The sequence below is a fragment of the Myxocyprinus asiaticus genome, chromosome 43 (genome assembly GCF_019703515.2).
Source record: "Myxocyprinus asiaticus isolate MX2 ecotype Aquarium Trade chromosome 43, UBuf_Myxa_2, whole genome shotgun sequence".
In the NCBI taxonomy this organism is placed as follows: domain Eukaryota; kingdom Metazoa; phylum Chordata; class Actinopteri; order Cypriniformes; family Catostomidae; genus Myxocyprinus; species Myxocyprinus asiaticus.
Genome location: NC_059386.1, coordinates 10,857,849 through 10,884,652, shown reverse-complemented (window position 1 = coordinate 10,884,652; position 26,804 = coordinate 10,857,849). Strand labels below are relative to the sequence as shown.

General features: G+C 37.7%; 2 protein-coding genes across 3 annotated transcripts in view; one reads left to right on the top strand and one right to left on the bottom strand.

The window, feature by feature from the left end:
* The window catches only part of mrrf (mitochondrial ribosome recycling factor), a 33,227-nt gene extending 25,417 nt beyond the window's left edge, over nucleotides 1-7,810 (bottom strand). For both annotated transcript variants that reach the window (XM_051685429.1, XM_051685430.1), the window contains exon 1: nucleotides 7,691-7,810. The gene's annotated coding sequence lies outside the window, so the exon portion shown is untranslated. The remainder of the gene's footprint in view (nucleotides 1-7,690) is intronic.
* Nucleotides 7,811-7,830: 20 nt separating this feature from the next.
* rbm18 (RNA binding motif protein 18) lies at nucleotides 7,831-25,333 on the top strand. Its single transcript, XM_051685446.1, has 6 exons — nucleotides 7,831-7,996; nucleotides 8,639-8,752; nucleotides 15,883-16,009; nucleotides 16,568-16,648; nucleotides 24,017-24,102; nucleotides 24,412-25,333. Exons 2-6 carry the CDS (start codon nucleotides 8,646-8,648, stop codon nucleotides 24,572-24,574), a joined length of 564 nt encoding a protein of 187 aa, XP_051541406.1. The 5' UTR covers nucleotides 7,831-7,996; nucleotides 8,639-8,645; the 3' UTR covers nucleotides 24,575-25,333.
* Nucleotides 25,334-26,804: the final 1,471 nt, after the last annotated feature.

The following is a 26,804-nucleotide window of genomic DNA, read 5'->3' as shown; positions in this document are numbered from 1 at the left end:
AATGCAAAAACATTTCTAAATTGATCAGATTAACTAAATTTTACCACCAGGGGGCGTGTTTAAAATCAAAAAGTTTTGCACTGTAGCTGATGTGGACAGATCTTTACAGAGATTTATGAAGGCTTGGAAATTGGCGAAGATTGATCACCTGGTAAGTTGGGGTACTAAGACTAGAGCATAACAACCCAAAGTTTAAGGGTTGTAAGCTTCAAAGGACCCAGTTTGTAGTCCCATCTTTACAGTTTGTTTGATCTTTTTTGCCACTTTTATTCGGATTGTAGAGAGGAGACAGGAAATGATAGGAAGAAGTGTTTAAAATTGGTAAATGTTGCAACTGCAAGACTAACTCCAACCTGTGTCACCTACACAAGCACCACAGCTGCAAACCGCTGGGTCTCTGCTCCAACAACATGCAGTTAAAAAAATATTTAGCCTTAGCAAGAACCACTAATAAATAAAGATCACTGGTCTTTTATTTCCCACTCTTTAGTAGCATAAATCTTCAAATTGTGTCTGTTTATCAGTCTGGACTGTATCAACAGTGCTTTCCTGCAGGTGCTTTACCACAAGCTAGCTCACGAGCTGCTCGCGTCTCTGTCATTGCCTCTTTGTTATGTCTATGTGTGAGGTATCCCTCTAGTCAAAATACATCCTTTGCTTCTTATTCCCCAAAGGACAGCGAATGAAACAAGTTTGGCCTCTTGTGTTTTTACAGTTGCTGTGTTTCACCGTGATAGAGATAACTCGATGGCACGGGTCTTATAGCAGCGACTACGGTTTCCCCCCTAAACATGCACGAGCTGCGATTACTATCAGGCCTCGATGATGCATGTTGCAGGTGCAATTTCGAGCCGCAGCTGTTATGGTTTGAGGCAGATCAAAAATTAAAAGTGTGACTCTCCTTGTCGTCCATGGGAGATGGGAGGTGTCAGACATGGACGTTTTGGTCCAAAGGGTGAGGATGGCCTCACACCAACCCCGATTTTTCGGTGCGAATTTTCGTTCCGAACAAGCTTTTGAATAGCTTCTTTTTTCTTTTCTTTTTTTGTCAGACTACGAAGAAAACTGACTGACCAATGAGATATTACCTTTTTGTCATTTTTCTAAGTTCGCTGCTGCTGCACAATCCAGCACCTTGGTGGTGCTATCAACTAGCAAACACTGGCACTGGGCGTGCATCTGACACACACTAGGACTTTGTTGATACAATCAAATATTGATATATGGCGATGCTTTCTCTCACGAAATTGTCCATGTATCGATATTTATATTCAACTATGCATGCATTCACATCATGTCCAGCATTTCAATAGAGAAGAAGCCGGTTGTCTGAATAAATGCAAACTCTGAAAGCGGTGTTTCTCGGTGGAGTCAGGGATACTTCTATGAGGCATGAGAGAGATTGAAACTGAGCCTGTTTCTCTCGGGGACACGCTGAGGCTCTCTCACACGTTTGGCATGAGGGCTGGGCAAAAATATTGATTTTCCGTTTAATCGCGATCTTCATTTGAATGATTTTGATGTCAGTTCTCAAAATCCCATGAACGCTCTTTCATTCTATGCGCAACCCTCTAAAATGCAAGTTAATCACTCGCATATGCAACTAAAAATGTCTGCGATTAGCCACTAGCTGATAATTTTTCAGATTTCACTCACCAGTGTAGAGTAGTGATGAAGTTTAACACCAAGATCTTTTCACTGCGTGTTGGGAATAAAGTTTGGTTTTACTCTTTCAATGTGTGTGTCCAAAGACGAGATCCACACAATCCATTTGTCACTGAATAATGTATCTTTTAATATCCTTTCTGTTTTTTAAAGTCAGTTGTTGAACAAACAAAAACAACAAAAGAAACTTAAGCACGGATGCTGTAATACCATTCAACCAAAACAAACATTTCTGTCAAAGTCCCTTCCGCTGGTCTTAAAAAGACAGTAATGTTTTAGAACTTGTTCTACATCTCAATGTAAATACTTTTAAATAGTACAAATTAGAGGTCGACCGAATGGATTTTACCGATACCGATATCTCAGGTGGTGGAAAAGGCCGATTACTGGTTAATCGGCCGATTGTTTTTACAATTTTTATTTTTATTAATTTGCTTATTTTTCAACCAAAATCCCAATAATAATCAGAAAAAAAAAAAGATTAGGTGCATACCTTGGGACTTTTAACACTAAACAAGCCTAAAACACACTAGGGACTATTACAATGCTCTATATTTAATATTTACCAAATTAAGCTTTTTATAGCCTATATATTATTATTCACAATAAGAAGTTGGAGACACAATGCATGTGCTGACGAGGGACATTTCTATATAGTGGCATTTTTCATTGCATGCCCTCGCTTCACTTTAAAAAAACAATTTTCAGAGGAACACGGAGGAAATAAAAAAAAAAAAACTATTGGCATAGATTTTTGCCGAATACCGATTGTTCCAAAAAGCAACTATCGGCACTGATTAATCTGTAAAACTGATATATCGGTCCATCTCTAGTACAAATTACGCATGCAAACAAACATGTAACAATATACTGTTATTTATATATATATATATATATATATATATATATATATATATATATATATATATATATAGACTAAAATGATAAAGAACTAATGATAAAATAAAATTTGTTAAATTAATATTTCCCGTAATTTACCAAGTTAGATGGTCCCCTGTATAATTAATAACAGTATTAGCTGAAAGTGAATTTCTTTTATACTGTAGTGAGCAAAATGGACATTATAACTGAAATATACCCAAATAATTGGAATTGAAAGCTTGTAAATCAGAGTCCAATCAGGTTATCGTGATACATCGAATTGTGACATGTGTATCGCAATATGTATCGTATCGTGAGGTGGCTGGCGAAACTACTATTTAGTTTTTATACTTAAAACTAAATACTCGCAGTTCGTGACACCTTTGTACTACAAACATAAGCCTGGTCTGTTTTTGAAAGTCTGCTTATAATATACACTATATTGCCAAAAGTATTCGCTCACCTGCCTTTAGACGCATATGAACTTAAGCAACATCCCATTCTTAATCCATAGGGTTTAATATGACGTCGGCCCACCCTTTGCAGCTATAACAGCTTCAACTCTTCTGGGAAGGCTTTCCACAAGGCTTAGGAGTGTGTTTATGGGAATTTTTGACCATTCTTCCAGAAGTGCATTTGTGAGGTCAGACACTGATGTTGGACGAGAAGGCCTGGCTCGCAGTCTTCGCTCTAATTCATCCCAAAGGTGCTCTATCGGGTTGAGGTTAGGACTCTGTGCAGGCCAGTCAAGTTCTTCCACACCAAACTCGCTTATCCATGTCTTTATGGACCTTGCTTTGTGCACTGGTGCGCAGTCATGTTGGAACAGGAAGGGGCCATCCCCAAACTGTTCCCACAAAGTTGGGAGCATGGAATTGTCCAAAATCTCTTGGTATGCTGAAGCATTCAGAGTTCCTTTCACTGGAACTAAGGGGCCAAGCCCAGCTCCTGAAAAACAACCCCACACCATAATCCCCCCTCCACCAAACTTCACAGTTGGCACAATGCAGTCAGACAAGTACCGTTCTCCTGGCAACCGCCAAACCCAGACTCGTCCATCAGATTGCCAGATGGAGAAGCGTGATTCGTCACTCCAGAGAACGCGTCTCCACTGCTCTAGAGTCCAGTGGCGGCGTGCTTTACACCACTGCATACGACGCTTTGCATTGCACTTGGTGATGTATGGCTTGGATGCAGCCGCTCGGCCATGGAAACCTATTCCATGAAGCTCTCTACGCACTGTTCTTGAGCTAATCTGAAGGCCACATGAACTTTGGAGGTCTGTAGCGATTGACTCTGCAGAAAGTTGGTGACCTCTGCGCACTATGCGCCTCAGCATCCGCTGACCCCGCTCTGTCATTTTACGTGGCCTACCACTTCGTGGCTGAGTTGCTGTCATTCCCAATCGTTTCCACTTTGTTATAATACCACTGACAGTTGACTGTGGAATATTTAGTAGGGAGGAAATTTCACGACTGGACTTGTTGCACAGGTGGCATCCTGTCACAGTACCACGCTGGAATTCACTGAGCTCCTGAGAGCGGCCCATTCTTTCACAAATGTTTGTAGAAGCAGTCTGCATGCCTAGGTGCTTCATTTTATACACCTGTGGCCATGGAAGTGATTGGAACACCTGAATTCAGTTATTTGGATGGGTGAGCGAATACTTTTGGCAATATAGTGTATATGCAGGTACTATAAATGTGTATAAATACTAAGACACCGGAGTGTATTCCTGTGCGCTTTTACTCGTCTCATGCACAGAAACTCTGAATTCAATGCAAATATTCAGTATATAAATAATATAGAAGCTGTAAACACTTCAGCACTTCACCTCGCAAATTCGTTGTGGATTTTATCTGAATAGGCCCTTATGGTAAGGCACTTACTTGAAGTGAATGGGGCCAATCTGTAAACGTTCAAATACTCAAAACAAGTTTTGCTTTTTTAATGAAAAAAAAAAAAAAAGTCCACCATATTTTTGTGGTATTCAACGTTATGCCACAAATGCTTTCGACTGAGCTTAACTTGTATTGAACATGAAATATTCCTTTAATGTTTTCTTTAATAGCCAATAATCCTTACATTTATCTTGAACCTTCATTATTAGTTAGTTATAGAACAATATAAGCATGGCCAAATATACCCAGTTGGTCAATTAATATAATTATTATTAATGGTATTGGCTCACCCTTGTCCACTCCAAAATCAAATGACATTTTGTCAATGGATGAATGAATTTTTGTTTTTAAATACTTTTTTGTAAACATTTTGTGAATATTGTGTAAAAGAAGTGTTTGTAATTGCCATTGTTCACAATTTAATTTCAACCATTTTATGTACATCTCAGTTGCTATCATTAAATTGAATTATGTTATATCGACAATTGAAAAACCCATAACGGTGGACCACTTTTAATAGTACAGTGTTAATTTAACAAAAGTTCCTTTATTTTAATTATTTAATTTATTATTCTATAACCTCTAGCTAATTAAATGTTATACTGTTTTATATACAGTGGTCAGACTGTCAGAGGTAAACTGTTGTTGGCCAGTGATATTTGAACATTATATATATATTCTAAAACAAAAAGAAAATATGCTTTGGATTATTTATTTACTTATGCCGTATTCTGTTAATATGTTTATAAAGATTACCAATGCAGTAATTTATAAACTAAAGTATTATCAACTTTGCATATATATATATATATATATATATATATATATATATATATATATATATATATATATACACACACACACACACACTGGCAGCTAAAAGTTTGGAATAATGTACAGATTTTGCTGTTTCAGAAGGAAATTGGTACTTTGTTAATTTCACCAAAGTGGCATTCAGTTGATCACAAAGTATAGTCAGGACATTACTGATGTAAAAAACAGCACCATCACTATTTGAAAAAAGTCATTTTTGATCAAATCTAGACAGGCCCCATTTCCAGCAGCCATCACTCCAACACCTTAGCTGAAAGCTATTTGGTTCATTAAATTAAGCTTAACATTGTCTTTGTGTTTGTTTTAGAGTTACCACAGTATGCAATAGACTGGCATGTCTTAAGTTCAATATTAGGTCAAAAATGGCAAAAAAGAAACAGCTTTCTCTAGAAACTCAGCAGTCAATCATTGTTTTGAGGAATGAAGGCTATACAATGCTTGAAATTATCAAAAAACTGAAGATTTCATACAAAGGTGTACACTATAGTCTTCAAAGACAAAGGACAGAAAGAGATGTGGAAGGCCAGATGTACAACTAAACAAGAGGATAAGTACATCAGAGTCTCTAGTTTGAGAAATAGACACCTCACATGTCCTCAGCTGACAGCTTCATTGAATTCTACCCGCTCAACACCAGTTTCATGTACAACAGTAAAGAGAAGACTCAGGGGTGCAGGCCTTATGGGAAGAATTGCAAAGAAAAAGCCACTTTTGAAACAGAAAAACAAAAAGAAAAGGTTAGAGTGGGCAAAGAAACACAGACATTGGTCAACAGATAATTGGAAAAGAGTGTTATGGATCTTAACCCCATTGAGCTTTTGTGGGATCAGCTAAACTGTAAGGTGCGTGAGAAGTGCCCGACAAGACAGCCACATCTATGGCAAGTGCTACAGGAAGTGTGGGGTGAAATGTCACCTGAGTATCTGGACAAACTGACAGCTAGAATGCCAAGGATCTGCAAAGCTGTCATTACTGCACATGGAGGATTTTTTGATGAGAACACTTTGAAATAGTTTAAGAAGTTCTGAACATTTTTTTCAAATTGTAATAGTAATTTTTAACGTTATTAATGTCCTGACTATACATTGTGATCGGTTGAATGCCACTTTGGTGAATAAAAGTACCAATTTCTTTCCATAAGAGCAAAATCTGTACATTATTCCAAACTTTTGGCCGCCAGTGTATATGTGTGTGTGTGTGTGTGTGTGTGTGTGTGTGTGTGTGTATATATATATATATATATATATATATATATATATATATATATATATATATATATATGTAGACTACTGGTCAAAAGTTTTGAAACACTTACTCATTCTTTATTATAATTTTTTTTCACATTTTAGAATAATAGTAAAGTCATTAAAACTATGGAATAACATAAATGGAACTATGAGAATTATGTTGTGACTAAACAAAATACAAAATAAATCAAAACTGTGTTATATTTTAGCATCTTCAAAGTACTCACCCTTTGCCTAGAATTTGCAGACATGTACTCTTGACATTTTCTCAACCAACTTCTTGAGGTATCACCCTGGGATGCTTTTTAAACAGTATGGAAGGAGTTCCCATCTCTGTTGGGCACTTATTGGCTGATTTTCTTTATTATTTGGTCTGAGTCATCAATTTCAAAAACTTTTTTTTATTTTTTTTTTTTATTAAATTTTAGTTTTATAATGAAATAAATTAATATGGTGGCACAATTATATTTTTGTGTACAAAACTAATTTCGAACATTTAAGCATACACCTTCAGATCAAAAGATTTTTAAGATCATGAGAAACATTTCAGTCGTGTTTCAAAAGTTTTGACCAGTAGTGTGTGTGTATATATTATATATATATATATATATATATATATATATATATATATATATATAGTTTTTAAGTTTACATTTTGCAAAACAGTTACATTTTAGGCCTCCAATCAATCATAACAGTTTATTTTAAAGATGTATGGCAACAATGAAAATGTCAATATGATATGTCAAAACATTTGTTATGCAGAACCAAGCACAGCACTGTTAGTGCGTTAAAAATCACAATAACGCAAACCATGTCATATTTTCGAATAATATTACAGATAAACTAAGTAAACGGAGTAGACAATAAATATTCATAGATATCAATGACTCTTGTCTGTGCTAAGTGTTTTTTTTTTTTAAGCATTTGTTCACCTTTGACTTTAACGCGAGTATGCACACTGTAGTACATGACAAATGTCCTGTAAAAGCATCTGTCAGGTTCGTTAGACAGAAGTGTACTGTAGTTCATTACATTCTGCTAGGCTACATAACTGAGCCTTGAAAGAAAATTCCCCCATCGATGACAAGCACAAATTAAAAATACAATGAGGTCAAAACACATTTCAATGTAATAATACAAACTCAAACACATACTTACTTTACTCATGTAGAATAGTTTACAGTATATTGACAAGCATGTCTTGCTGCACAATCCCTGTTTGACAACATGTGCTGCCCAAGGACACGCGTGAAATCATCGCATTTTGTTGTATTACATCATCAAAACAGGCTGTAAACGTCACTAGACGGCGCCGTTGTTGATGTTATGAATGCTATGCTAACTGGCTCGAGTCAATGTTTTGTCTGATATACGAGATGACAGTCAGATTTTAAAGCGTTGCCACCTTTTTATTCATAGGGTTTAGTTGTGTTAAAAGAGAAAAGGGAGGAATACAAAAAGAGGGTGAGTGATCTGCGTACGTATTAACTGTGTTAGCATCGTTTGCTAACAGTTAGCACATACAAGAGTCATTGATATCTATGAATATTTATTGTCTACTCCGTTTACTTAGTTTATCTGTAATATTATTCGAAAATATGACATGGTTTGCGTTATTGTGATTTTTAACGCACTAACAGTGCTGTGCTTGGTTCTGCATGACAAATGTTTTGTAAAATAGCATTGACATTTTCATTGTTGTCATACATCTTTAAAATAAACCGTTATGATTGATTGGAGGCCTAAAATGTAACTGTTTTGCAGATTTAGACATAAAATCGTATTATTGAAAATGTTTGGGAGAAAATTTGAGTTTGAATGGCTGTCATTTAAAAATTCAGATGATTAATGTTGTATTTATGGGATCACTTATACAATGCAATGTTTTCAAAATTGTTGTCTAGATAGATACTTCATTAATGCCATATGGGAAATTATAGTGCCTTAGCAAGGAGACAATACTGTGTATTGTTTATTGAAAGACCTATGTTTTGCATTTAAATTAATGTATACATTCCCGTGTATCACAATAACTATAACTAATGAAATTTATTTGTTTTTAGTTTAATTATGAAGTCACTGCAATAGCTCATTAATTTTTTTCAGGACCCCAATGCAGTCAGCTGCAGAGTCTGTGGAGAATGCCTCCATCCTGTCAGGTGGCTTGGCACAGGAGGGTCATCGGCTCTGGATCGGCAACATTGACCCCAAAATCACAGAGTGAGTCTTGGCCTCCGCAGAAACCCTGGGCTGGGCTCTCACTGCACTGGCTCCCAGGCAGACCTGTGGACCTGCCCGGATGATTGATTAGCTGTATGTGTCTTTGTGCTGGAGAATGAGCAGATGACGAACAAGGCGTGTTAAAGAGAGCCACCCGGCCGTGGAGACCTGTTTTTCTGAGGGGCTGCCATCATTTCTCATTCACCTGGCGTGTTTACTCTGTGAACCTGTAGTGGCTGCTCAAGGTGGAGAGGGGGTGGGTGGGTGACACAGAAGGGAAGCTGGAGAGAAACAGCACACGTTGCGAGAGCACCCCTGGAAAATGTACGGCTTGCCTGGGCTGGCGTCTAGACAGGCGTTTCCTTCCCACTCGCTTCTCTGTTTTCCTTTAAATAACCTGCTTGAATGAAAACAGCCATGATGCCCACAGGCTAGTGATTGGGAAGATTAATTAGTTCACATGCTAGGAGTGTTTGTAGTAGTGAGCTCCGCTTCAGGCTCCTGCAGATCTCGCACACACATACACACACAAACACATTGTGGTGAAGTTCTGCTATGTGAGGTCAGCATTCGCCCAAAGGCAGTTTTTTCCTGGGGTTTCTCAGTAAGTGGATAATTGAGAACAGTAATTGAGTTCTAGGGTAAAACGGGACTTTAGGTTTTGCACTGTAGCTGATGTGGACAGATCGCAAGAAAGATTTATGAAGGCTTGGAAATTGGTGACGATTGATCACCTGGTCATTTGGGGTTCCATACCAAGACTGGAACACAACAACCCAAAGTTTAAGGGCCATAAGCTTCAAAGGACCCAGTTTGTAGTCCCACCTTACAGCATTTTTTATATTTTTGCCACTGTTATTCATACGGATTGTAGAGAGGAGACGAAATGATAGGGAAAAGAGTGTGTAATCGAGAAATGTTTGGCAATTGCAAGACTAACTCCAACTACTGTCGCCTACACAAGCACCACAACTGCTACCGGTAGGCCTCAGCTCCAACAGCATGCAGTTTTTCATAAAATCACTGTGGATTAACTAGTATGGTATTTTTAGACCATTAAGATTTTTTGCATTTTGATATTGTCCTGACAATATGTGCTTTGTCACCATCGGGACCTGAGCACGGTGAGTAAATGATCCAGTAGCATTTCCCAGTAGCATCTCATTCTCTTTCTGATAATATAGTAAGTTTTAAAGGGATAGTACTCAATGTCATACCATCCCAGATGTGTACGATTTCTTCTGCAGAATACAAATGAAGATTTTTATGAGAATATCTCAGCTCTGTTGGTTCGTACCATGCAAGTCAATGGTGGCCAGAGCTTTCTCCACCATTCCACAAAGCACATAAAGGCAGCATAAAAGTATTCCATATGACTCCAGTGGTTACATTCATATATTCAGAAGTGATATGATAAGTGTGGGCGAGAAACATCAATAGTTAAGTAATTTTTTACTATAAATTCTCCTCCCTGGCCAGCAGGTGGCGATATGCACGAAGAATGTGAATTACCAAAAACAAAAGTAGAAGAATGTGAATTTGAATGTGTAGTTTTGAGATTGTATTTTTGCTTTTCCAGTAACACTCCATTTGTTTTTCTCAAGTTATTTTACAGGCATCTGTGTGCTAACAAATAATGATCATCTGTTAGTTTGCTATAAATTCGCAAGTTTTTGTAACATTGTTGGAAATAATAAACAGTAGGCAAATTCAGCCAGGAGACTGCATGCACGGATTCTGTTTTTGCAGTAATTTATTGAAAAGCTGCTGTTTTTTGTCAGCCGTTCCATCGTGATTATCTCATTTATTTCATCTGATCTATCTTTAGAGACCTCAATATATCACAGGTTTGGAAGAAGTTGCAAAGTTCACATTTCGCAAGCTTGCATTCAATAACAGATTTTAGTCAGACAGAAAATCATTCTTTTCTCTTACTCTAAACATTCTCTTCATTGTGCTAATTAATCTAGCTTATTGACTGTAAGTTTCATCAACATCACATTAATCACAAGCTGCTAGTCTGATATAAAAAAAATAGTTTCTGGACACATTTGAGCAGTTGCTCAATTTCTTTTCCGCTGAAAAGTGGTGAACGTGAATGCCGTGGACTTGTGGCGGTCAGTGCTTGGGCACAATGACAAGTCACGTTGCTGAAATAGCACAAGCCTTACACTTTCCACCTTTCACTGAACTTGTGAGTCTTCCCTGCCTCGACACTTAAATATAACAGTTTGTTTGCCCTCCATCTAAAAAATACTGTGTTGTATAGCATGTCACAAGTGTTTAACACCGTCTTCAGCATTGTCTCCAAAACCTAGTGAGCTGCCAATGAAGGGCAGTATTTTAAAGCACCATAGCTGCACTCCTGTGACAAAGGCTTTTCCAAAATATAGGCATGCAGCATCATTATGCTGCTTCCTAAGATACAGTATCTTGTCAGCATTGCATGTATTCCTAGTGAAGGCACCAAGATGGCAGACAAAATGTCATTTATGGAGACTTTGTCACCTTTCCGCTTTAATTTAACTTAAATGTAAATGTAACTTTTATATCAAATTTTTACTCTATACTTTGCTGTTATTACCCTGGTAAACTAGTAAACACTGCTGTAATGGGGAATCAGTTACATCTACTGAGAAAGTGACAGTAAATTTGACCTCTTTCTCTCTTCTGACTGCCAAAATCCATTTCCCTTGTTTTTCCACTTTGGGAAAGTCGTAGAAACTTTTAACTCTATTTGAAACAATTGTGAGTCGTGTCTCCCATACCCGAGCGATATTTGTGTGGCAATCTGAGTTTCTGCCAATGTAGAGCGTTCTAAATCAGTCACTTGTGAGAATCCATAACCATTAGGAAGCTGTCTAGAAGTCAGCTTTCTATGTAGCCAGTATGCAGCAAGGCAGCTTACTTGGTTTTGGAACAGAGCCACTAAGTTCTCAAGCACTTTGGCCTCTGTCAGATCCACCTACCCTAATCCGTAAGTTTGAGTGACATCATTGATGCCAGACTGGGCTATGATGACAACAGTGAGGACGAAATTTCTTTCATCTAATGAGAATATCTGTCAACAATTACAGAGAGACAAGAGCTCCATCCTACCTCACACATGCTCGTTCACATCTCTTTGACACAAACATACAACCTCTTTCTTTCAAGGCCTGTTTCCCACACTTAAAGTCCATGGCCGACCCGGCCTGTTCACACAAAGCAGGGGCTGCTGTCGTAATAAGAGGCTGACATATTGACCTGTCCGTGCTCCGCTGGGGCCCATTTAGGGCCGGTGATGGATCTACCATGTGCCGCAGGTTGTTTGTGCCTTTTGGCTGTTGAAGTTCTGCTTCGCTTTGTCCGTTATGCAGTAGGCAGCAGGGAACAGGAGGCCGTATCCGATGGGACAGCCGAGGAGGAACTGGCCTCGCGTCACACAATCCAGTCGTCTGAAATATACACGTGTCTGTTGGAATCACTCCTTGACCTTGATATCCGTACTCTTCTTGATTCTGCGTTCATCCTGTTCTGCTAAATGTTTCTCAAGGTCTGTCATTGCCCTTTTTAAGCCAGCAATATTGAAACTGAACACGCTGCAGGTGGGTGGGCAGATCTTCTGCACCTTTGGCCCCAACAGATGACATGCTTGGCTGACAACTACACAGACTCTCAAACTACTCCAAGCCAAAGTGTTTGTTCACTCCCTAGACGGACCCCTTCTTCCTCCCCATGGCACATTTTATCACCCTCAGGAGAAGTGCATTGTGGTCAGAATAAGGCTCTTGTTGTCCCTTTGAATTGAGCCACTATCAATTCTTCAATCTGCAGCAAGCCAGGAAGATCCCGTGGCCCAGGCTCGAGAGGGTGGAGGCTGGGAAAGTGCGAAATTCTACTTGGAGAAAAGCTCTTGGGAGAGGAGGGGAAAACATTAATACTCAAGCCAGGTCCCCCAATTCTGTCCAAGCGCCTACCTTTCCAAGATTAAAAATAACCAAAAGCATCCAAAAATCCCAAGCATCTTCTCGGCTTCTTGTACAAGACTACTCCCAGATCACACTTGCTGTCATGCTGGAAGAATAAAAAGATAGCGAGAAGTTCCGCAAATGTGTTGTTGTTTATCTAGTATGTGTTTTTCAGTATCACTCAGCTTGGATTCTTGTACTTTTCCCATCCATTTCCTGCTGAAGGTAATGCATGCTTGGATGCCTTCCTAAGCTGCATTACTGAGTTTTTGGCATTTTGTTTTGGGAATGCCCTTGCATGTGCCATATGCATCGCCCTAACATGTCAGAATGAATAATTGGTGATGATGCCGACACATACCAGCGGCAAAGATACTTTTATTTACTTAGCATTGCTATCGTCAAATGTGGTTTGCGGCACAACAGAAAGATTAATGCAACTTTGGGTGCAAATAGACCCTCTGCAGTCATGTTCGTACAGAGTCAAATCACATTAAATGTTAATGACTTGGATGACGTAAGGGTGAACATACAAAAGCAAGGATACTTGGCGGAGGGAGAGAAAATGCTCTCTTTTATGTACAGACTGCATGCTAGACTGCCCTCAAATGCTGTGGACTTGGTTGTTTGAAGAAGCCTGTTTGTACTGCTCTCTCCGTGTTTGGATTGCACAGGTTTAATGTAATCAGAAGGTTCTATTCTTTGGAAGAGAAATTCATTATTCCTGTTTTATGAGTGCTCTCTACCTGTGCTCTTAGCTGTATCAAAGAACTAACCAATGGTTCTGAAGCTAAGGTTAATGCCAACATAAAATCAAAATTGACCCTATTTACTTTAATAATACACATTACTGGTCTTGTTGTGAATCATCCATTTGTGAATGCTATTTCAAAGAAAAATATTTTTTGTCTCTGTCATCTTTCATCAAAGTCTATATACTTGCTGCACTTTTGAAACAACTTTTTTTTTCGTCTGAAGTCACCAAGTCCCTTATATTTTTCAATCCCTCTCCTTCACCCATCTGTCAAAGAGACTATGGCCAGCTAGTTGCACTTGTGCTTTATAGTATGGAACGTCCACTTTTCGCGATCCAATAATTTTCTGACGATCCAAATTTTAGACTTGTATAAAAAAAAAATTTCTTGTTGCAAATCCAGTTTCACTTGGAATACAGGTCACATTACGGCTGTAAAATGGGATGTAAATGCCATTTCTTGTTTAAAGTTCCTCTGTGCTGTTGGAGTCGTGACCTAGAGGTTGCTAAGCACGCTTGCTCCAACACAATGAGCTGTGCTGTTGTGTGGGCAATGTGAATTCGAATCCAACTCGTCCGCAACATTTTCCAATCCCGTTATCCCCTTCTTATCATGTCCTTTGAGGCCAGACTTTAGAAACTTGAATATGTGTTTATCATGCATATATATATATATATATATATATATGCATGATATCGCATGCAAGGAAAAGGTGAGAATATCATTCCTAATTTTTGGACTTCTGCCAGCATGGATTTCAGAAACCATGCATTTTTGTGTCATATTTTTACACCCTTATCCTGTACATTTAAATAAAGATATTAAGTGCCAAAATAATAATCTGCTGCTGTCCCTAGAAATTATAATGAATTGGGGCCAGGCCATCGTGATTTTCCATGTCTCCTATTGGCTGTTACAGAACAGCAGGGTGTTGAAGCTGCACACAGTTGTAATTGTTTGTCTTAAATTAAACTCTTGAGGGAATTCAAGCTTCCGCTATTTTATATCCTCATTGTCCCCTTGCTGTATCCTTTGTATTGTGTGAATAAAAGATTTACAGCAGCTAAAAAGGTGTAAAGAGACCTGTCATTCTGATCAAGCCCAGTTTACAAAGACTTATGATATCATGACATACATTATTCCCTTGTGGCTTTAATAATGGTTATTACTAATTTTATTCTTGATTTGTACAAGTATTAGTGGTGTTTGCTAATGCAAGCATCACTATTACTCTTGCTCATACTTACGGGTTTGTTCAAATTCTTAACCCTAACTCTAAGTTCTACATTTTGGTGCACAAAAACTTTGTGCTATGTACTTGAATGGAGCCTGATCTCATGGGGGGAAAAATGTGAGTGTGGCAACATTTTTGGAAATTGATATTACAGGGCTCCTTACATGTACAGTTGCGGGCAGTTCCAAGATGAAATGTGAGATGAGTGGAGCTAAAAGCTAATTAAATGTTTCACAAAAACATAAAAACAAAATTGCTCAATCGAGTTTTAAATAAAAACTCCTACCTCCCTACCCTAATCCTTAAACCTAAACCCACTGATAATGTCAGAAAAGCAAATGTGAGATAAAAAACACAATTGATAAAGCAACCACATAATTTTGTGAGGCTTCTATTATATTTTTGTCGACTCACATGACACTTGACACTTTGGGACTCGTACCCCAGTCTTTGCATTGCAAGTGCAAAGCCCTATGCAGTTAAGCTACTGCACAATTTGGTTGGGACCAAATAAGCTTGTAAATGTAGTTGGCAAAACATAATGCAAATGTTAAAATGGATAACCATCATGCACTATAGTAAAAGTGTTTTGATGTCATAACTTAAGCACCACTACTGTTTATTTCAGCAGGAATCTGCAGCGATACGTATGAGCCATGTACAAACATTTTTACAAAAATGTAGTTATAGTAACATGTTTCTAAGAGACCAGGTAGCATAAATGATACCTCAAATCATGTGACTTGTTGAGGGGAGGTTTGCGATTATTTAAATAAGTGATCAGACTTAGAATTTTTATCTGGCAGACGATTAAACTATTGGAAAAATCCCATAGACTTACATAGGAGGAGGAATCCATGCCATACTGTATATAGCGACCAGAGATTTAGAAACTTGTGGGGCTCTTTTGATTTGGGCAAATGAGCAACCACTTCTCTAATATGTAGAACCCCCTAGAAACCATTGCATCCTAAGCATCTGCATAGTAACACAATATAGCAACACCCTAAAAACAGCCTAGAATATTGACGACAAATTTTGCACAGGCAAAAAATCTAGTTAGTGTAATTTCAGCATCCCTCCTAATCATGTCACCTTGAACACTGAACCCCAAATTTTGGAGTATATTGCAAAAAATGAAATGGATTTAATAACTTTAAAATAAGAACATCTCACTCTGTATCCCTGCAGGTACCATTTAGTGAAGCTCCTGGAGAAGTTTGGCAAAGTGAAGCAGTTTGACTTTCTATTCCACAAATCGGGTCCTCTGGAGGGCCAACCAAGAGGATACTGCTTTGTCAACTTTCACACCAAAGAGGTTCTGTGCTTTCTCCTCACCAACATCCACTGAGAATTAACAATTCAAAGTAGGCAAATCAATGACAGATCGATTGATCCCTTGATGGTATGGACCCACGAGGGACTTAGACAGCTGATGGAGATCAGGAAGGTTTTGCTCTCTGGAGTGTAATGTGAGGCAGTCCCAAGAGTGTTGTTGAAGGGGAAATGTGTTTGTTTACAGATCTCCTTCACACCCTTTATGAGAGCTTGGAAAACTAGTGATCCATCATCAGACATTATTGTTCCCTATCATTATGCCATGCTTCCAGTAAAAGCCGCAAAGAGCAAACATACAAACTGGAAAGCTTAAAATCAAGAGGCTTTAGAGATGATTTCTTTAAAAAGGCCAAATAGATTGTTAAAAATATAATTTTTAAAGTTAATTCCATGTCTTATAATTAAGTTGTGGGTGCCACTTGGTGTCAAATGTTTATAGAGACGTAACCATAACATATATAATCATGAAAATCTCATTTCGATGTTGGCAATCTGTGTTACCACAATCAAAATTTGTGTTCTTTTCTGTCCATTACAGGAGGCTGAGCGGGCCATTCAGTGTCTGAATGGAAAGTTGGCACTTTCTAAGAAGTTAGTGGTGCGCTGGGCGCATGCTCAGGTAAAGGTGGGTATCGCAAAATTAGTTAGGTATTTAACCAACCCATAACCCAAAGTATAAACTTTGGTGCCTGAATGATACTTCAAATATTATGGCTTGTTAAGTAGAGATGTGCTTTTACTTTTCTAAGCGATCGAGTTTAGGATTTTCACCTGGAGGAAAATAAAATCCCATAGATATACATTGAATGAGTCACGTAAGCCATATCAATGGGCTAGAATATCATAGAGACTTGGGTGTGGGTAACCAATTAGCATCCACACAAACACCTTAGCAACTGCATAGTTTTGGCACCCACTCACAACATTTTCTGAGGATTTTTACATTTTGTTTAGAAAATTTTAAAGTCCATTCTATCCTGGACAAAAGTCAATGCTTTGTTGTAGCTCCTCATTGCAAAACCTTAATATTCTAAGGTTTTGCAATGCTTGTTTTATCCAAACAAACTGTAGGAACTAAGGAGCATTTTTGGAGCATTAAGCAGCAGTGCCAAAAATTGGCTTTTTTATGAAGGGGCAAGCTAGAATCTATTTTCAAGGGCATTTTTTTACCTTTATGGTGGCATATTGTTTTCAATCCATATAAAACACTCAGCATGTATCCCGTTTACGTCAGCACTTGTCAATCTGAACCATTATGGTTGTTACTTCTAAGTCTACATTAAATACAAATGTAGCTGTAAATAATGCCATAGAATTAGGCCTAGGCCTAGAATTGATTATTATAAATATATCAAATGTTACATGTAAAAAAAAGTCACTATGGGGGCAAATTTTAAATATTTGGTGCATTTTTATAATTCATTTTTGTCATTGAAGTCCTGGTTAATTTTTGACCCTGGTAAGAAGTAGTAATAGCTAAATATGTAGAGTTACATATAGAGAGGGACTCCTCAGGCAACCCTGGTCCTTAACAATAGGCAGCTGCCGCTTTGAGTGAGGAAATCCTGTATGGTTGAGAATCACGCCCCTCCTGTGAACCCCTCCTGGCCCTCCCCGTCTAAGGGGAAAGGGACACCAGGCTGGGGTCAAGGTCAACAGAGCAGAGTTGTTGACAACAAGTAGCAGCAGACAGGTCTGGGTCCAGGTCCTCTTGACCACCTTCCACCCAACATTGCGGGACTGGTGAAAGTGTATATGTGTGGATATATCACTTTGACCATCTCCCTGACAATGGACCATAGATACAGTTTTGTCAGGGTATCGGTGTATTCTTCAGCAATGTGTTTATATCAGCCGTGCCCTTTGAAGCGCCTTTGCTCAGTGGAGCTGTCTGATAAATGCAGTATATATAAAAAAATTATTTGCCCTTCGTACATGACCACAGTTGTTTGGGTGGAGCGTAGCAGTCTAAAGGAAAATAAACAAAAGGAAAATGATGAACTCATTGTAACCTAATGTAATATACGTATAGGATGAGGAACGGGCTGTAAGAATGTTGCTTCGTGGCTTTCTGTACCTTTAACCTCTTCAACTCTGAAGCATTTTTGGGCTGCTGCCTGCAATTTTCCACACATTTAAAAGTACACCATTTACACAAATACTAATTTGCCCCCCCCCCCCCCAAAAAAAAGACTACAATTATTTATCTTATGATGAATAGATTTTTATTTTAATCTTTTACTTTTTTTTTTTTTTTTGTCCTAAATTTGTAAGCATGTAATTCTGGTTCTATTCACTCCATCTCCCTCCAAAAAGTCTTATTTTATTCTACTAAATGGCAGCAAGTACTAGAATTTCTTTTTTCCTTTATCACCTTCCTTCACAAAATGCTGACCTGAAATGTAGCTGGCATTTTAACGCATTTTAGCCCTCACGGATGTGCTTGTCCATAGACATTCAGTCTAATTTTCAGTTCATGCACCACCCCCATTGTTTCATTGAATATCTTGGCCTCTGAGTGGACTATAAGATCAATCTAGGTGTCATTAGAAAGCTGAGATCCTCCCTTTTCTGAAGGAACATTTAATCACTATTGGGTGGGTGCTTCAACCAGTGGCTGATAGACAGGGTTGATCTACAATTACACTGTATAACATTTTATCATCAATAGTCAATAACTTGTATTTCGGATGATTTGTTTGTCATGCTTTTCCTGCTGGAGCCTTTCTTTTTCTGGACATCAAAGATATAACATTGGATTATTCACACAAGCAAGCTCACAGACAAGTAAAAGTGGCTCATGTTTTAGAAAACTGCCGAAGGTAAAAGCAGATATAAAGTTTTTAGCTATTTGGGGCTTACAGTAGCAGTGATCGGCGCATAAAAGAGGCGTTTGTATTTGATGTCTTAAAAATATAATATTTCACTTTGGAATTCTTTTGAAAATCTTTCAAACTGTGGTATGAGGGCAACAAAATAAACATTGAGCTTTCATTCGATATATGATTTGTCTATTTAAGTGCTATTTGAAAGACTTTATATTCCTATAAATATTTCTACCACATGACCTCTAGGTGGTGCTGATTTGTGGATGTGAATGTTTTTAGGCCTTATTTTGTTATTTTATTTAACATAATGGTAAGGTGATGGTTACTTATGAAATGGTCAGATTCTAAGCTTTCAAAGAATACCCCATATACCTTACTTTTGTATTCAGAGACTTGAACATTTTTCGCGTAAACATTTTTCACGCATTTCCAGCACATCTCATATTCAGTCAGTGATGGAAATTATATTAAACATTTTTTAATTAAAGGCAGACTCCTTTGTCTTGCTTAGGCTAATTTCATAGCTAACATTTTATGTATCCTAAGTACACACAATTAAATAATATTTTCACACTTTTTGCAGTCGTTGGCAGAATTACAGCTTGATTGGAAATGATGGGCAATACAAATATTCTGCTCATAAGTGATATTTACCTTTAGCTTTTTCTTTTAGAACTTTTGAAAAGATTGTTTTGAATTGTTTGGAAATTGAATTGTTTGGCGTGGTGGAAATGATGCCACAACTGTGGGACAGCATTAATTTTTGAAAAATTATTTTTATATTTCAAAAATATTAATAGGGTTTGTTTATTTCACTTTTTGCCTAGATTATCATAGTTTTAAACATGTAATAATTTGTATTTTAAAAAGGATTTTCATAGTTTAATATTGAAAGTCTGGGTCTGGGACAAGGCTTAAACATACAATCTAAACATAAAAGGCATTTAAAAAGTATGTAGGCCTGGTAAAAAGTTCAGAGTCAGTTTTAACCCTTGTGCGTCAATTTAAAAAAGTTACTCAAAGGTCCTTAGAGGACAAAAATGTCCGCGTAAAAAACTGCCATAAAATATTATATATTCATATTATTTTCCACTTTCACTGACTTTCACTGATTTTTTAACCAACATCAGTCCTGATTATAACTACCAAATATTCATTCATTTGCAGGATTTTAACCCTTTAAATGCCAGTTTGTTTACATAATGCCACTGTTGTATTTACACACACACACAAATTTCTCAATACACACATACAAAACACACTCTGACATCCATACAACACACCCACACAATTTTAGCTGCAGCATTTATTCAACTGGCCTGCAGTGCTCTATAATACAGCAAACAGAAAATAGGGAAAAAGCATGTATTTGCTCCATAGGCTAAACATGAGAAAAATGGGGCCATCTGGTGGAAAATATTAAACATTAAAATTTTGAAGCCACGGCTCTGGAATGAAAGCATAATATCATAGAATTCATGATTTTATGCTTTAATGGCACAGGGATCAAATATTGCAGTTTTAATGTGTTTCAATGGGGACATTTTTTTCCTGAAGGCCCTGAGCGTAAATATTTTGTGTACACGGCGCATTATAGATGTATTATAGGAATTGAGGTTGAAATATTAAAATTCCCCCAAAAATACACACCTTTAGGAAAATGTATGCCGTTGGCATTAACACAGCCAAAATGATCGAGAAATGAATAAAAATCATTAGTTTAAAAGTTGAAACACCCCTGCTGCATCTGAATATACATACTTCCCTACTACAGGTGCATCTCAATAAATTAGAATGTCGTGGAAAAGTTCATTTATTTCAGTAATTCAACTCAAATTGTGAAACTCGTGTATTAAATAAATTCAGTGCACACAGACTGAAGTAGTTTAAGTCTTTGGTTCTTTTAATTGCGATGATTTTGGCTCACATTTAACAAAAACCCACCAATTCACTATCTCAAAAAATTAGAATACATCATAAGACCAATAAAAAAAACTTTTTTAGTGAATTGTTGGCCTTCTGGAAAGTATGTTCATTTACTGTATATGTACTCAATACTTGGTAGGGGCTTCTTTTGCTTTAATTACTGCCTCAATTCGGCGTGGCATGGAGGTGATCAGTTTGTGGCACTGCTGAGGTGGTATGGAAGCTCAGGTTTCTTTGACAGTGGCCTTCAGCTCATCTGCATTTTTTGGTCTCTTGTTTCTCATTTTCCTCTTGACAATACCCCATAGATTCTCTATGGGGTTCAGGTCTGGTGAGTTTGCTGGCCAGTCAAGCACACCAACACCATGGTCATTTAACCAACTTTTGGTGCTTTTGGCAGTGTGGGCAGGTGCCAAATCCTGCTGGAAAATGAAATCAGCATCTTTAAAAAGCTGGTCAGCAGAAGGAAGCATGAATTGCTCCAAAATTTCTTGGTAAACGGGTGCAGTGACTTTGGTTTTCAAAAAACACAATGGACCAACACCAGCAGATGACATTGCACCCCAAATCATCACAGACTGTGGAAACTTAACACTGGACTTCAAGCAACTTGGGCTATGAGCTTCTCCACCCTTCCTCCAGACTCTAGGACCTTGGTTTCCAAATGAAATACAAAACTTGCTCTCATCTGAAAAGAGGACTTTGGACCACTGGGCAACAGTCCAGTTCTTCTTCTCCTTAGCCCAGATAAGACGCCTCTGACGTTGTCTGTGGTTCAGGAGTGGCTTAACAAGAGGAATACGACAACTGTAGCCAAATTCCTTGACATGCCCCAGCCTCAGTCCATTCCTTGTGAAGTTCACCCAAATTCTTGAATCGATTTTGCTTGACAATCATAAGGCTGTGGTTCTCTCGGTTGGTTGTGCATCTTTTTCTTCCACACTTTTTCCTTCCACTCAACTTTCTGTTAACATGCTTGGATACAGCACTCTGTGAACAGCCATCTTCTTTGGCAATGAATGTTTGTGGCTTACCCTCCTTGTGAAGGGTGTCAATGATTGTCTTCTGGACAACTGTCAGATCAGCAGTCTTCCCCATGATTGTGTAGCCTAGTGAACCAAACTGAGAGACCATTCTGAAGGCTCAGGAAACCTTTGCAGGTGTTTTGAGTTGATTAGCTGATTGGCATGTCACCATATTCTAATTTTTTGAGATAGTGAATTGGTGGGTTTTTGTTAAATGTGAGCCAAAATCATCACAATTAAAAGAACCAAAGACTTAAACTACTTCAGTCTGTGTGCAGTGAATTTATTTAATACACGAGTTTCACAATTTGAGTTGAATTACTGAAATAAATGAACTTTTCCACGACATTCTAATTTATTGAGATGCACCTGTATATAGTTGCCAAAAACAGTATGCCAATGAAGTAGTATGTCCGAATCCTCAGTATTCATAAAACAGTAAGCGAGAAATTTACATTTACATTTACATTTATTCATTTGGCAGATGCTTTTATCCAAAGTGACTTACAAGAGAGGAAAACATAAGCGAATCATTCTTAGGAGACAGTGGTATGAAAAGTGCTGTATTACAAAGTATCACTAGCATCATAATAGTATTCAATCTCCGGAAATACCCAGATGACCTACTGTTTCCAGCGAGATTCTGAAGTCCAGATCGACTTGACTCTTTTTTCAACTGTAAGTGATATATATATATATATATTACACCAAGAAAGTTGTTCCTTATGCTTTAATGGTGCTTGTTTAACAAAACCAGTGTAGATAATTTTCGCGGCTGTTGTTATTACATCATATATTCATGTCATGCGTCAATACCCACCTCCCCAAATGAAGTATGTCTGGAATCTATTCATACTCCTCGCATACATACCTAAGGAATGTACTGTTTTACCAGCCGAGAAGTGTGTCCTTCATTAAATACAGTACATATTCTGACAGTACGTGATTTCAGATGCAGGGCCAGTAACTTTCACCACCTCTGTTGATATAACCAAAGCTGCATGATAGGGGTACAATTATATTAACCAATAATATCATAGCCTAACAATCACCATCCAATCAAATCCCAAGGGATAAAATCAAGTCTCGTCCTATATTATTTTTGGCTGAATATTCTGTTTTACACATAAATACTGTACACTCACTGAGCACTTTATTATGAACACTATGGACCTAATAAAGTGCCCAACGTGGTCTTCTGCTGTTGTTGCCCATCCGCCTCAAGGTTCGATGTGTTGTGCATTCAGAAATGCAATTCTGCTCACTACAGTTGTACAGAGTGGTTATCTGAGTTCTGTCAGCTCGAACCAGTTTGGGCATTCTCCACTGACCTCTCTAATCAACAAGGCATTTCTATCCACTCACTGGATGTATTTTGTTATTAGCACCATTCTGAGTAGAGACTGTTGTGTGTAAAAATCCCAGGGATCAGCAGTTACAGAAATACTCAAACCAGCCCGTCTGGCACCAACAATCACGCCACGGTCGGAATCACTGAGATCACATTTTTCCCCATTCTGATGGTTGATGTGAACATTAACTGATGCTCCTGACACGTATCTGCATGATTTTATGCATTGCTGACACATGAATGGCTGATTAGATAATCGCATGAGTATGTAGGTGTACAGGTTCCTAATAAAGTTCTCAGTGAGTGTATATGATGTTAAATGTGTTGTGGAGGCCATTTCATGTTGTCTTTTAATATTGAACATTTAATCTTTAATACTAACTTGTCATTTCACACATATTTGGTCATTTTCTCTTTAGTCTTCCATTATTATAGGTCATTTATTCATTCTTTGTTTTTTGTTCCCCACAGATTCTCATAACATGACTTGGCTGTCACTATGTCCAAGGTCGTAAGGATTTTTGACTGTCAGTTTTGAGTGGAATGAATGTGCATGCCATTGCTTTGCAGCCCAGCTTTTCCCTCAATGTTGTAATGTGAGGATATGATTAATAAGTAGCTGTTGTGGCCCTCATTTAGTCCCTAATAGGACCAAATGAGGATAATATAGGTGGCTAAGGCCATCTCTTCTTCCTGGCCTTTGGCCTTAAATGTTCAGCTTTGTGGTGGAAAGTTGGTACTCATTCTTAATAAACAAATCAAATAAATCTTCACTGCACATATCCTCATAAGTGTGCCTCACATGTGGTCATCCCTGTCTTCTGTCCCTATTGGTGTGTGTGTTTGCTCTATTTCAGAGGTTTGAACCCTTCAGAGGAGACAAGAATCTGCCTGCCAGTTTAGAGCCATCCAGTGAAGCAGAGGAGCTGCCAACCTCTCTGAGGTTTGGGACATTACCGCTCACCCTCTTGTTTTCCTTCCATCTCTCCCTATTTCTCCCTTTATGTTTCCCTCACTCCTACACTGTTTTGTTTTTATTCTCCTGCTAATACATTTTCTCAGCCTCTCCCTTTCCAGCTGGAAAAAAAAGGGTTGTGTGCTCAGTAGCTCCAATAGTTATTTCTGAACAAAAGTGTGACTCTTTTAGAAAACTGCTTTTATTCCCCCATCAGAACAGCCTTTGAAGTGCTCTGTTTGGACTGGAGAATTCAGTTAATGCTCCTTCGTCTCATTTTCCCTCTGCTTTTTATAGTGTTAATGCAAAGATTCGTGCCATTGAAGCCAAGCTGCAGATGATGGAGGAGAACCCAGATGACTTTTCTGGGCCTTCAGCATATCTCTACAACAAGCCACCTGAGAAGAAGGACAAGAGGTCCCAGCCCTACCACAAGCATTTCCGCAAATTCAGGAGATGACCTCTCCTAAAACTGGCTGAGTGTCCCTGCACTGAACGGACTGTGGACAGAGATAAGCTGTTCTTATCCCTTGGCCACTATGGGACTGTAAGGAGTGTAACACCTTTGATTTGTAGTGTTGTGATGTTTCCAGTCCTATGGAGGAGTACTGTTACCATGAAAGACATTAGCTGAAATAAGCGGGATATAAGAACATTCTAGTGAAATGACTATCCTTTTTTTTTTTTTCTTCTTCTTCTTCTTTTTATATTGATGTTAATGATTTCAGTTGTTCAGGAGTTGATCAATTAACTTTCACACCTTCCTGAATATTTAAACACATTTCTGTACACATGTCCCTTCTTGATATTCTTCCAGAATGCAGCTTTTGTTGTTTGTGTTGTTTTTTTATTTTGTATTATTCATTTGTAAACTGCCCCATGTGGTTCCATGCTCTGCTACTCGTGGAAGTGTTGTAGTGTGTTGTGAGTGTCATGAAATTTTACTATCCCAAATCTACACACTACTCAGAATATTACCTGTCTTCATTAGATTGTTTGAGTCACATATTTATAAAGAAAGCACAATATTCTGCTCAGTAGAGCTGCACTGTTGCTGTACAATTCTTTAGCTATCAATATCTTACCTTTGCCTTTTTATGTTAAAAGTGAAAAGGGCTCGTATGTCATGGACTGTTTGGATCAAGTGAAAATATACAAGTATTTTGATAGATTTTGCTCCTGTCATATTCAAAAAAATAAATCAAATGTTCCGCCTATGAAGTGTTTTTATTATTATTATTATTATTATTATTATTATTATTATTATTATTTGACTTTAATTTGACATGTTTTACAACTGAATAGAATTGGAAGTCAGTATGCTGGGCTTCTCTTGCATTGATGTCTGTAAATGTTTGCTATTAGTGGCTATTATTATTATATTCCTTAATGCGTTTATTATTGCACAGTTTTCAAATTAGAGATAATATAAACGCAAAACAGCTAGTCTTTTGTCTTAGACTTAATTTATATATTAAGTATCTGTTGAACCCTGAAATTAATGTGTTTAATAATTCGAAATATTGAGACTGCTTCCGTTTTCAATTCGAATGTCTTTGCGCCGTTACCAGACGGTCAGAAGAACCGTAGTGGATCTGTCGCCCTGCACATCCTGCTTAATTTTTTACATGGGTTAATTTATTCTGGGACGGTGGTAATTTTCGGTTGTTCTATAGAAACGAATCAGTCCGTCTAATGGACTAACGATGCTCATTTGTGCAGAGAAGAGATTTAAAAATAATAATAATAAAATAAAATAAAAATCCTGTTGGTGGATATAGTGATGTAACCAAAGCGAAATGCACGCAGGGCGTCACTATAATTGCTCTTTCATTCGAATGCTTTGATGAACGGGTTCAAATTCAAACGAAAGAGGAATAACAGTGTCGTTCCGTAACCGCTTTTCCCATTGAACCTGGAAGCTTTCCTTTATTATCTCCGTTTACCCTGCACATATAATACCTTTCATGCTAACTATAGGCTATTCAGGCGCACAATCTTTTTACCGCCGTTATGCAACTGCTGCATAACAGGGAAAAAAGCGCTCTCTCTAGGCTACATGAATATTTGATATGTATTCATTTTTTATTTATTTTTTCTGTTTTCCCCCCACATTATAATAGCGTTCTGTGTGCAGCCTTGGCAAAGGATATATTGAGTGTTTTCCCCCCATGCCCATTTTACATTGATTTAAATTTAGAAATAAACAGCATTTTAAAGCATGCAGTTTGCAATATAGAATTCAGTCAGCTGTATAAAAAAAAAAATATTACATGTAAAACTTTGGTCATTAAATAGCCTATTCTTGTTGATAAATAGGCCTACAATAACAGGATGTTGCTTCAATGAACGACGTATAATGCTTGAACAGTTGGACCTCCCTATAAATAAAACCAATCAATAATATATATATATATATATATATATATCTCGAAATGATCCGCGTTTGGAGGTTGCGTCATTGCGTTGCGCATTTGGATAATAATAGGCCTATAACGTGAGACGTGATCCCGATGATTAATTAAAGACTATACTTATTATGCCACATTTAGAATAAACATGACAACATGGATTTTATGGAGTCATTACCCTTACTTAATTGAATTTGAGAACGTTTTACAAGCAATTTAATTTTTTTTCCAAACAGATTAAGTCACTTTCATTCAGCTACCATATTTTAGTTGTATTAG